The sequence below is a fragment of the Myotis myotis genome, unplaced genomic scaffold (assembly GCF_014108235.1).
Source record: "Myotis myotis isolate mMyoMyo1 unplaced genomic scaffold, mMyoMyo1.p scaffold_m19_p_19, whole genome shotgun sequence".
Classification (NCBI taxonomy): Eukaryota; Metazoa; Chordata; class Mammalia; order Chiroptera; family Vespertilionidae; genus Myotis; species Myotis myotis.
In genome coordinates, this window is record NW_023416323.1 from 14,816,122 (window position 1) to 14,829,607 (window position 13,486).

At 44.0% G+C, this 13,486-nt stretch overlaps 1 protein-coding gene across 15 annotated transcripts in view; it reads right to left on the bottom strand.

Annotated features, from left to right (window-relative positions):
• LOC118674202 (BTG3 associated nuclear protein) overlaps nt 1–13,486 on the bottom strand; it is a 147,884-nt gene that overhangs the window by 39,019 nt on the left and 95,379 nt on the right. For 2 of the 15 annotated variants that reach the window (XM_036345669.1, XM_036345668.1), the window contains exon 13: nt 11,585–12,111. The exons of the other annotated variants lie outside the window; for them this stretch is intronic. In XM_036345669.1, the coding sequence (XP_036201562.1) occupies nt 12,088–12,111 (24 nt within the window). In that variant the 3' untranslated portion in view covers nt 11,585–12,087. Of the gene's footprint in view, nt 1–11,584; nt 12,112–13,486 lie in introns of those variants that run through there. 15 annotated transcript variants of the gene reach the window in all.

Below are 13,486 nucleotides of genomic sequence, written 5' to 3' on the forward strand. Positions count from 1 at the left end.
TAGCCTTCCTGGGAACAAATCTTAACCATGTGTCTTAAAACTTTCCAGTTGATTGGGGTTGGGGATGGAGAGAGGTTTAATAACTCAGCCAGAGTCAAGTCCAAGGCCCTTCACTCTTTCCCAGGAGGTCTCTAGCTTCTGGAGTGGGTGAGACAGAGCAAGAACGAAATGAAAGGTTTATTTTAATTATGCATGTAAGTGATACATTAGATCACTATAGTGCCATTCAGATCTTGGAAAGGGAAAGGGTTGTCAGTCTGCCAGCCATCACACTTCCTGGCTGCAATGAGGTGGGATGCCAGCTATCGTCCCAACTGATAATGAGAACAAAGTGGCACCACCTCACAGACAGAGACAATGCAAGCACTGTGCTCAGGGATGCTTCCTTTCACTGTCCCATGACAGTGTTCTCACAGCTCTGACCTTTTTTCAATTCCGAAAACTCACTGCACAGAAGAGCAAAAATTATTGTTGTGTTCACTGTGATGCAGCAAAACAAAACAACTAAAAAGACGCGGTGCAACTTTCCTGTTGAGTTTAATTCAGTAAGAAGCATTAATAAAGTACTCCTTTATAAATGTCCATGTTTTACTGAGTGATATGGGTGTCAACTAATGTTCCCTCCTAATTGGAATGGAAAAAAAAGTCTTTCAGTCTTCATGTTCTCACCTACAACCCAAATTGCAGGAGTGATCTATGCTGCAGACCCACAGCCTCCCTGGAAAAGACCAAGAGAGGTGCCTCCTATGGCAGGTGCACCTACAGAGGAAATATTTAAGAGTTCTTGCATAAATTTAAAAGTTCATCATGTTGCAGAAACACAGCTTCGATATTCATGATGACTAGTGGGACATCTACATATTCCTCATACTGGAGCACAGCCTCCATCAGCCCAGTGTTACTATTCTATTGTGATAAACCACGGTGCCTGCCATCTCTTATAGAGAAGTTAAGATAGTTCAGAAACTGATTTGTACAGCTACTAACAGTAAGACTATTTTTTTTTAAAGAGTTTTGCTTTTTTTAAAAAATTTCTTTATTGGTTAAGGTATTATAAATGTGTCCTCATCCTCCCATTAACCCCTAACCTTCCCCCGCCCCCCACTCATGCTCTCATCCCCTGTTGTCCGTGTCCATTGGTTTGGCTTATATGCATGCATACAAGTCCTTTGGTTGATCTCTTAACAGTAAAACTATTACACACTGACTACTAATAGTAGGACTATTATCACTACTTACTAGTAACAAGACTATTGTCACTACTTACTAAACAGCAAGACTATTATACACTGAATATTAATAGTAAGTCTATTATCACTACTTTCTAATAGTAAGACTATTACACACCCAGTGGACAAAGTCTCATTAGGTGTCGCCCTATCTCTGTCTTCACCAGAGGCCCTTTGGTGAGGATGGCACTCTTCCCCTTTCAAGGCAACCGTTCTAGAGGCGACTCCACTCCCATGCCTATCCTCAGTGCAGTGGTTCTCAACCTTGGCTGCACATTAGAATCACCTGGGAATCTTCTTAAAATCCTGATTTCTGGGCCTTGTCATTAGTAACAAAGAAACAGAATTTCCAGAGGATGAGGCCCAGAAATCAGGATTTTAAAAAGATTCCCAGGTGATTCTAATGTGCAGCCAAGGTTGAGAACCACTCCCTCAGTGCATCATAACTTCCATGCATTGAGGAGGTGCAGAAAAATCTGCCCACTACCGAGTTCCTTTCATACAAGTGAAGAAAAGACTGCGCCTGTGTGCGCATCAGACAGTGACTGGGAGTCCCAGGAGGGACGTGAAGGCACAGAGAGCACACCGGCATCTCCCACAGGAAGCCCCACCGCACCCAGAACATCACCAACTCACATTGTTTCACAAATAACTTGTGTCATGGTGCAGAGCCTGGATTTGTCACACATCTCTGTGGGATGTAGGCCCAAGGGGGGGGTGATCAGCCAATGTTGGGGTCAGGGATATAGTAGGATCAATTATGTCTTCTAGGCTATCTCCTGGTCCTAACCTCTGAAACAGATAGTTGGAACTCTTTTGAAATGGGGTCTTGGAGAATGCAAAAGATGAGACCACATTAGAACAGGATAGATCCTAATTCAATGAAAAATATCCTTATAAGAAGAGGGGAATTGGACATAGATAAAGAAAGGAGAACACCATGGAAACACAGAGGCAGAGGTTGGAGTGATGCAGTTACAGCCAAGGACTGTCAGGAGGCCCAGGAACAGGGGAGACAAGGATGGATCTACCCCTAGAGCCTCTGGAGGGAGTGCTGCCCTGCTGATGATGAATTTGGATTTCTGGCCTCTACAGCTGGAAGAGGATGCATTTCTGGCTGTTTTAAGCCACCCAGAGGAGGTCACTGGTTTAAGGATGACGGCCCAGGAACAGTCTTCACACTTTCAGACCCTCAGCTAGAATACATGTCCAGGGCCATCTGGTCAACTGTGTTTAGTTGACAAAAGTTCAGGCCTTTTGCTTCCTGAGAACATCCTGACAGTTCCTCTCCTCTCCCTAATCTTTGTCAGCTCTTCACAGGTGGGTCTCTCTAGGTGAGCTCAAAGGACAGCTTGCCCCTCTGCCCTTTCAAAGGAGAAGCCAACAGTCTTCCCCCAAATTGCTGAGCTATAGGCTTCCTGGACACCCTAACAGGTGTGGGCGCAGGTCTGCGTTGGGTCCAGTACAGGCACGTTTTGAACCAAGAACAGCCAGAACAAGACTGATGCCACCCAGCAAGATACACAGACATGAACTCAGTAGTGCAGGGCTGCAGACAAGAGCAGCCAGACACCAGCTCAAATCTTAAGTTGCTCCTGTTGCTTAAAGACCATAATAAGAAAGCTGCCAAAATTCAGAAGACACAAGCCGATGGTCTATTAAAAAAATAGATCCCAGCCCGGCCAGTGTGGCTCAGTGGTTGAGCATTGATCTTTGAACCAGGAGGTCACAGTTAAATTCCTGATCAGGGCACATGCCCAGGTTTTGGGCTCAATCCCCAGTGTGGGTGTGCAGGAGGCAGCTGATCAATGATTCTCTTTCACCATTGATGTTTCTATCTCTCTCTCTTCTTCAAAAGAGACAGATTCCAGCCCTGGCCGGGTGTTCAGTCAGTTGGAGCGTCATCCCATACACCAAAAATGTTGCAGATTCAATCCCTAGTCATGGCACATATAAGAGGCAGCCGATCAATGTTTCTCTCTCACATCAATGTCAATGTCTGTCTGTCTGTCTGTCTCTCTCTCTCATTAATATTATTAACATATTCTAGGGTGAGGATTAAAAATAAATAAATAAGTAAATACCCAGATTCCGATTTCCCATTGAGAAGAACTGGCCATGGGCAGGAGCTGTTCTCCTGACACTCAGTTCCCTTAACAAGACCCACTGAGCAAATGGCTGCTGGGCTCCAGCTCCACCTGGGGCCAAGAACTCTCCAGGAGTTCTCAGAGATTACTGTCTGATCAAGATATCAAGGACCAAGTAGCCACAAATATTTTCAGGCTCAAATCCCTTTCTGCATCCACAGCAGAGCTCAGTCACAACATCCCATATCCTTTCTAGGAAGAGACAGGGTGCCCTGGACTAAATGCCTGTGGAACCCCCTAACACAGAATTTGTATGTTGAAGGCCTATTCCCCACTGTGATGGTGTATGGAGGAAGGATCTTTGGGAGACAATTAGGATTCAGTGAGGCCATGAGGATGGGTCCCTATGATGGAATTAGTGCCCTTCTGAGAGAAGTGCTCTCTCCATGCATGCACCAAGGAAAGCCATGGGAGGACATAACCAGAGACAGAGTCCTCACGAGAACCCAACTGTGCCGGCAGGCTAATCTGACTTCCACCCCCCAGAATGGTGAGGAACAAAGGTCTATTGTTTAAGCCCCTACTCTGTGGTGTTCTGTTACAACCACCTGAACTCAACAGAAGCTGTGGTACATAAACATCATCATCATCTTCCTTCTTGTGAGGTGAAACCAGTTTGGAGATGGCCAGAAGGACAGATAACTGTGAAAGAAAAACCCACTAATAAACCCACAGGCATCTCTAATAGATCAATCAGCCTTAGGTTCAAAATTCACTGTTGTTAATTTTGTGGGGCTTTTAAATGAAGGGACAGTCAGATACACACACTGTGTTATCTTCAATGATTTGTAAAGACCTAGTTTACATACCTTTCAAGTTCAATTTAAGAAGAATCCCTTCAGCAGGTCCCTGGACTCCTGACACTATGGATCATTCATCTGGGATCATTTATCATTTTGAATTTGGGGACTTCACAGTGTGTTACCTCAGTCCCTTGACACTGAGAGACTATCTTTCTAACCTCTAGGGTTCAGAAAGAGGAAAATGTAAGACAGGCAAGGACAATGGCAGTTTTAGTATGCCTGTTTCTGAAGGGTTCCTAGGCTTGAACCAGACCAGCATCCTATCCTCTCCCCTGTGCACCCTTCAGATGGCCCAGGAGTCGTTAGCACTGTTAAAGCACACAGCACGCTGCTCACAAACACATTGGGCCAACACAGAAAAGCCTGGTTTGAATGTGACAACTGCTTGCTCTCACTGCATAGTGTGCTCGAGGCACCCCGCTCCGAGGTCAGGTTAACCGACACCAGGAGTCAGAAACAACGCAAATGCTTAATTTCAGGTGTAAAAAAAATGTCTTTAAACTTTGTCCAAGTGAAAAACTCAAAAAACACTTCACACTCAGCCAATGGTGGGCCACCTCTGGGGAGGAGAGTGAGGGCTGCTCGTGAAGAGGAGTTCACACTTTACAGCATGCTTCCATATTACCCAGCATGGTCTGTGTTCGTGCTATCACTCAGACACTGAAATGAGAAACCACCACCCCGGTAACTCCAGATGAGAGGTGGAAGAAAGGAGGGAGGAAGGACAAACTTCCTCCTGAAGGTGATTCAACCTCAGAAAACCCATTTCGCAGATATGGAGTTAAAGCTACAAGCTAGACCTGTGCTGGGGTGGGGTGCAGCCAGGCCTTGGCCCGGGGCAGATCAGTGGAATGAAGGCCTGGAGCTTGGGGTTCCCTTCCTCCTATGCCCCCCACTGGCCAAACCAAAGAGGAAAGCCAGTGGGTGAGGGAGCCTAGAGAAGACTGAGCCAGGAGTGCAAGGGTTCATATAAGAGAGGCCAATAACAGGGCTATCCCCGGGTTCTGCTCCACTGCAGTGTCCTCTCTGAGGGACATCCTGGCTGCTGATGGCTGCTGCCAATGGCTGCAAATGTCAGGATCACACATCCGCTATTTTAGTCATCAGAAGAGCCCGTCGGTCATCATTCAGCCCTAAAGTGAGCAGACAAGGACCCAAAGCCCTGGATGGTGGGCAGAACCATGGTGCCAGTGAGTTTTCATGGGAGCAGCAGGACTGGCTGGGGTCCCAGGGCCCCGGCTGCACACTGGGCATTCAACACAGATGCCATCTTGTTTGTTATCATTAGTTCTACTTTGCCAAGAGGAAATGGGGCCTCAGAGGCTAACTTATGTGCCCAGGATCACAGGCCAATAAAAATACAACCAAACAGAAGAGGCTTTGAACACAGTTGTGGCAACTCCTCAGGGCTGCTCCCGTCGCACCACAGGCCAGAGCCAATCCCTTGTGGGTGACTGAGACATGTTAGAAAAAATCGAAAAGAATGATTACGCAGCAAATCATACCACTAAGAAATCTTAAGAGCTCATTTGACTTTAATAATCATTTCCCATTAAAACAAAGAGAATTATTTATGCTAAAATCCCCTCTACTTAAGCCTTAGTTAAGAAGAGAAAACAGCCACAAGGCCTTTACTCCGTTTCGTTTTGGCCAACTTGTCTCTTAGCTGAACACCTGCCAATCACAAATTATTAAGCCTTGGTGTATTCTCCAACTCTGGAGGGGCTTTTGGGAATTCAACTCAGGTGCCAACGAATATCACCCCAAATGGAAGGTAATTCTCTCAAAAAGATTTGCCAACTGTTTACATCATGAGGACCTATTTTTAAGGAGCCACACTTTTCCATCCTATTTCAGCAAGCCTTCCATTAACTGGGGCCCGGTTTACCCGACTGTCTTCAACGCAATGAGATGGACCTACCAGTGACCTGGGGTTGGTGCCCATATGTAGGTGTGTGGCCTAGGAGAGTTCATGTCTCACTGTTCGGTCACTGCCTGACCCGCTCTGGGTGTGGTACTACCTCCATCCATGGACAGAAGATCTACAGCTGGATTGTTGGCCCACACAATCACAATTCTAAAGGCTCCCACTTCAAAATCATCTGTATAAATCAAATCTCATCTTTCACCAGCTGGAATGCCATCCTCAGAGCTTAGACCAGCCTTCATCAGTAGGCACCGGGCTTATTTCTACGAACTATACCATAACAAGTACATGGTATTGGGTGCCATGTATACATCTGATGACATAGGAACATTAAGTGAAAATAGTTATTGAAAGCAAGCAAATAGCTCAAAGGGGGCAGGTGAAGAGGCAGAATTAAAAATCTGTCTGTGTCACTTTACAAGTTTTTTGTTTTTTTACTTTGGGAATCAACATGAAACAATGGACTGAATTCTAACAGTAACCGACCAACTATATTTGTGTGCACATGAAAAACCATTCCTAGATGATCTGCCTAACCTGCATGTATATTATGCACAAAGCAGCTATTAGTTCAATGTGTTCTTAATCTCCTCTCTCCCTGTCTCTACACACACACACACACACACACACACACACACACACACACACCTGATGGTCTCAGATATTACACTTTTTCTTCAATCCAAACCCAGTGGCATGTCCATTTTTGTACTGCAAATCCTTAAAGGAAATGTAAAGGAAGATGGTAATGAATTTTACAAAATATGTGCAAATTCATTACCAATGTGAGAGGACACATGGAACCTTCCAGCTACTCAGAATAAGGGGAACCATCCTGACTTTTTGATTTGTTACCTGATCAGAAGTTGACCTCGCTCTGAAATTATATAAAAGTCATAATCCTAGCATTGGCACTGGTTCTGCTACGGATTATGTAGACACAGCTCTGTATGGTCCTCTGTAAACCTGTCAGTGTGAAAACACCCACGGATCGCAGGCTCCTGGTGAGAAAGATAGGGACTTGGCTCTCATGTCCTTCAGTTTCCCACAGGTTAGTGAGTGAGATAAACAGCATAGGATTCTCTTTTAGTCATTTCAACACACTGTTAGAGCAGCAGCTTTAACAATTTAAGCAGGGACCCCTGACCAGACTGGGTCCATGGTTTCTAGATGAAGATTTCCTCATAAACACACAGTGAATATAACAGTCCCCTCAGTGGTTCACTCTCAAAGTGAGTAAAAAGTGGGAAATCACATTGTGCTTGAAATTTTTTTCCTTCTGCAATAATTCTGCCCTTCAATGGTTCAAGGGCTCATCAAGATTTCAGTCATGTTCATTGGTGTTTTCTTATCTGTCACAACTCGGACACCGCAGGCCTCGCTGCTTGTGCCTCTCACCACTGGACTGATCAGCAGGTGGTTCCCCAACTCATGTGCCCTGTGATGAAGATGATGTTCTCCCAGAATCTGCAGACCCTGGAGACCAAGAGCACCCAGACACACTCAGTGCAAATTACGGTGCCACTCCCAGACCACACGCCTCTCGAGCTGGAAGAAAGGAACCACCAGAGTCCAAACACAACCACAGTTAAGGACATGGGGGACAATCTGCTGGTTTTATAAACACGGACCAGTTAGAGCTCCTAGAGTTTGAACAAGGGAAGACCCAGGGTCTGAATAGGAATGGAATGTCCTAATAGGTGCCTTCCATTCATAATTTTTCTGTCTATAAAGTGAGACACCTGGAGCTAATAGTTCCAAGGGGTGTTCCTGCTTCTGAAATTTCACCTTGACCCACCTTCACTCTCCACAAACCAGAAGTTCAGAAATTAAGTTCCTGGTGCAGAAGTGGTAATTTTGCTTCCTTTCAACAGATAGCAGCTTCTCTGATGGCTTATAGAATAGAATTCTTGGGTCTACAGAATCCTTCATATGTTCCTTAGACGCTCTGAACAGGCACTCAAACCAACAGGTACACTGGACCGGCCCCAGACATGGGCTCGGGCTGCCCACCCAGTCAGGTAACAGTTTCTACTGTGACACAACAGGCCTGCTAGCAGGCAACACATACACAGTTAAAAGACTGTGACAGAAAAGTTTCAGAAAAGCCCAAAAGAAATCACCAAAGCTTCCTTATATTGAAAAAGTTCTGCAACTAAAAAGAAAAATGGAATTGCTCAGGAGTCACAAATTTTCAGGTTATTGAGCTGTAGGTTTTAAGTAAGAACTCTTCTAGCCTGGCATGAAAGGCTCAGTGGTTGAGCGTCAACCTATGAACCAGGAGGTCACGGTTCCATTCAAGGTGAGGGCACATGCCCAGGTTGTGGGCTCCATCTTCAGTAGGGGGTGTGTAGGAGGCAGCCAATCAATGATTCTCTCTCATCATTGATGTTTCTATCTCCCTCTCCCTTCCTCTCTGAAATCAATAAGTAATTTTTTAAAAAAAGAACTCTTCCATACATTTCCAGGCTATTATTCCTGGTTAAAATTATTGATGAATATATACTACATTTTTAATGGTTTAAAAATGGAAGTGTTTCAAAGTTCTTCAACTAACCTGTGTATCTTACAATTAAATAAGTGCCAATTTGTAATAATAACTATTGTATTCATTCATCAAACATTAAGTATTGATAATTTGGTACTACCCCAGGTACTGTGTGGGATAGAAATGAACAAAATTTAGATCTAACAGTATTAAAACTATTTAACCTTTTAAACACATATTTGACAATAATGAAATTGATAAAAAATGATTCTGTAATTTTAGGGACTGCCACCCCTCCATTAACTATCTGGTCAGAAGACTGATGTGGAACTCCACCAAAGGGGCCCAGGGTGGTCGTGAGCACAGAGACCAATGTGCGATATGTCCAAATCTCTGAAAATTATCTTTGGGGTTTTATTATAAAGATACTTCAGCCCATACTAGTAAAAGCCCCTTCAAAGACATTGTCATTTCAACTACCCAAATACTGGAAATGTACATTTAAGTAATCACTTCATCCAGCTTCTCTCTAACATTATAATACCCTGCCCAGCCCAAACTGTTGCCCAGCTTTTTCCTGGTCTTTCCTGACCTGAAACAATCTCCGTTACAACTATAGGGACAAAACAAAAGGCCTAATGGGACACGCCAGCGTTCCTAACCAATCATCACCGGAGCCTCAAACTCCTTCCTCACCGCTTAGGAGAAACCAAAGAGCTTACGAGTTCTCGGGTTTTCTGTGCTCACTGGCATCCGGTCTGTTTTGATTCATATAACAAGCCTCTGTTGGGGACCAGAAGGATTCCTGAAAAATTAGAGCCAGCAGCAGGAAATACCGTGGGCCTCTTGTCTGGTCCGAGCCAACCGCCTCAGACAGAGTGACGAACCTGCAGGGTCTCGCTTAGCCCAAGGCTGCCAGTGGGCCATGCTCTTCAACCAGTTGTTTCTGTGACTTTTCTAGGATGATTTTTACAACCAGTCAACTCCGCTCTGACCTTTAATGGCTGAAATTATATTTTCCACCATTTCTGGTACAGAGGCTTTTCCATAGGGATGAATTCCCTGAGCTACGTAGGTTCTCCAAGATTTCTGTTTGTGTTTTGGCATGCAATACAGGAACATATTTCCTTGAAGGGAACATTTGTATTAGAAGTGAAATGATCAGTGTATGCCATCTGGGAAGCTGACACTGTTCTTCCCAGTGTGACAAACCAATAAAAGTGGACTAAAGCTTCCCAGAAATAGAGATATTTTACAGCTACAGATAAAGGCACCCTATACATGCATGCATGGACACACATATCCTACACACATGCCTTATACACACATATACACACCTACACAAACACACCCCTCTACACACACGCACCCTACACAATCATGCACACATCCTACACACATACATATGCACACCCTACACACACACACACACACACACACACACACACACACACACCCTACACAAATCCCCTACACACACACACATTTTTCTCACCTACTCCAAAAAAGTCCTATATATGAAATGTTGGATACTTCTCATCTCTTCAAGTCTTTTTCCCAGCTGGATTTAGAGGCCTCACTTCATGGGGAAAATTCTGACAGCCCCTGAAATTTACCTTGAAGCAAAGTATAAGGAAGGACACAAATGCCCAAGAAGTTGAGAGGTTTAAAAGTTTAAAAAAGGCCCAAGTTTGTTAGTTGGTTGTTAGTAACGTTATCTCATCAATACACAATGAGATTAACCTGGATTTATCACTGTATTGTTTAATACACATGTGTCATATGTGTGTGTGAGTTGTATCCAGTATTACAAAGATGGGCTTACCAGAACACACAGAATCTCCCTAATTATCAAGTACTCTGACATTGTTTAGCCTACAGACATACAGTATATAAACTTTTTCACATACATCTTAGATGACATTAGATACAACTGTAAAGAGAAAACCTATTGGTACCAAAGTACGCATCTAGCTAAACCAGTTCTAAACCATTTCATGATTCATGATCTAAGCAGCATGAATAAAACTCAAGTCTTTCAAGATTTCCTAAGTGGCTGGAAACCTCCCAAATACAGAGAAATAATTGACCCAGAATTCAGTGTTTCAATACATATAATTTTACCTAGCAACAGAGTCTGATACAAAGTGAGTGTTCAAATCTTACTAAACTTCAACCTACTGGGTTCAAATTCTATACCCTGCATGCAGCCTGTATCTGGAAGCAGCCCCGTGCCTCTTCCTGGTTCTGCTCCACACCAAAGTGCCTACTGAACGCACACTGTACCAAGGCAGGAAACAGCTCCCACGATTTGTCCCATTTCTTGTACATTTTCATAGCTTCCATTACCTTACTCCCAACTAAAATTCCTATGAGCTGGGCAAAGAAAACACCATCATTTCAGTCCCAACTGAAAGAGGTAGAGAAGGTAATAAATAGACAAGACAGATTAGAACACAGTTCAAGATCATCAAAAAACTCACTCGACTCCTTGGTAGTGGTGGTGATGGTGGCGATAATGATTGTAGTGGTAGTGATAATGATGATTATGATGACGGTGGTGATGGTGATAATGGTGGTGGTGGTGATAATGGTGGTGGTATTGATGATGGTAAGAATGATGGTGGTGGTGATGCTGGTGATGGTGATAAATGGTGATGATGGTGGTGGTGGTAGTGATGATGGTCATAACAACAGTGATGATGATGTCCTAGACAACTGTAGCTACTCTGGAGCTTCAGGAGTCATGAGAGTTGGGTTCTGGATCCACCCCCGATTTCACCTCCCTCTACAATCCTGGAAAAACTACTATCTACTGTCCCCATGTGTAAAGGGGAATTACATTCACCAAGTTCCTGAATTTGTCTCATTTCCTCTAGAACAGCCGTGGGCAAACTATGAAATGAATAAAACTATTGAAAAAAAAGACCGTACCCTTTTATGTAATGATGTTTACTTTGAATTTATATTAGTTCACACAAACACTCCATCCATGCTTTTGTTCCAGCCCTCCGGTCCAGTTTAAGAACCCATTGTGGCCCTCGAGTCAAAAGTTTGCCCACCCCTGCTCTACAGACTACTACCAAAGAGGTTATGACATAGGAGAAAGCACATGCCCTGCTCCAGGAAAGAGATACCTGAGTCACTGCAGGCAGATGACTAGCTCCCTGTGATGTTTTGGGAAGAAAGGTATAATTTACCTGAAGGTAATTTTATATGACGGGAAACCTTTATATATTACATAGAAGTTAAAGGGACCCCTGACTTGTTCTTTTTGATTATGTTCTTTATTAGCAACTTAGTATTAACTAAAACAACACATCCATCAGCACCCTCTCAGGAACAGATGCCTATCCTTGGGTGTTAAAGAGCCCAATAAGCAGAGGAGCTGCAAACATGGTGCCCAAGAGGAATCTGAGGTCAGCCAGCAGCAGCTGCCAATTATCCAAAAACGGACTGCTTTTGGAACGTTATTTCAAACATGAATAACTGTTTAGGTCTTTTGTTTTCTTAAACTCTGCAAAGAAATGAAATGAACAGAATGCAAAAGAATCTCAGAAATTGTAAAAATCTATATTTTAAAAATCTTATTTGTTTAAAGCAAAAAAAATTTTAAGACTTTTAATAATTCAATAATTACTTGGGGTGGTGAACACACAATACAATATACAAACAAGGTATTATGGAATTGTACACCTGAAACCTATATAATTTTATTAAACAATGTTACCCCAATAAATTCAATTAAAAACCACAATTCAATAATTAACAATGTATAATTATGAAAATGTAACAGATTATATCATTAGTCAAGCTGTCCCAAAAAAGCACACAGTTCATCAATCAATCATGTAAAGTTTCTCGATGTAGATTTTATGCCACACAGGTGGGCTGGTGTCTGCCTGAGGTCATAACACAGGCATAACCCCCAACCCATCAGCCTGAACAGGGAAGGTCATTTCAGGGGGTTGTAGCATAGGATTCACCCAATAAATGTCTGTGTGGAAATATGTCCATTCTCTAACTGCAGTGGTGCCTCGCCTTAGAATCACCAAACTCCAGTGCAGCCCATGCTTCCTGTGTGCCTCCTGTGCACTTGGGCAGGGCATGGCCTACCTTAAAGAACTGAGTGAAGACGTGTTAAGCACAGCAAGGATGCTGAGAGACGCAGGCAATCCCACACCTCATCCTTCTCCACTCAAGATCCTGGCATGGGTATCCCACACTGCCTCTCCAAGAAAACAATCACCATGGGGGCTTGCAGGGCCCACAGTCTCAGCTCTTAAATGCTGGTTGCATCCCCTCTTGGAATCATGCCCCATACTGTGAGGGCCCAGGCCACGCAGGGAGCGTGGATGGAGGAGAACCGAGGAGCTCAGGCAGACAGCCCAGCTGAGCTCCCAGCTGTAAGCTAGCACACTCTAGCCCTGGGAGTGAGCCCCCAGACAGGGCAGCCTGCTGAGCCTCCAGATGACCCCAGGTGATCCCAGAGACACCACTTGGAGCAGAACAATCACCTGATTTGCCAAATAAACCCAGAGAATCATGAAAGATAATAAATGGTCATCGTCTTCAGCCTAAGTTTATTAATACAGTAAGAGGTAACTGAAACAAGAGTGACAGCTGGTTGTGTAGGGAAGTGTCCTCGTGCTTACAAGTTCTATGGTAAAGTTTTTGGTATCTGCAACTTACTAGCAAATAGTTTAAAACACAACAAGCCAAAACCGGTTTGGCTCAGTGGATAGAGCGTCGGCCTGCGGATGCAAGGGTCCCAGGTTCGATTCCGGTCCAGGGCACGAACCTGGGTTGCGGGCACATCCCCAGTGGGAGATGTGCAGGAGGCAGCTGATCGATGTTTCTCTCTCATCGATGTTTCTAACTCTCTATCTCTC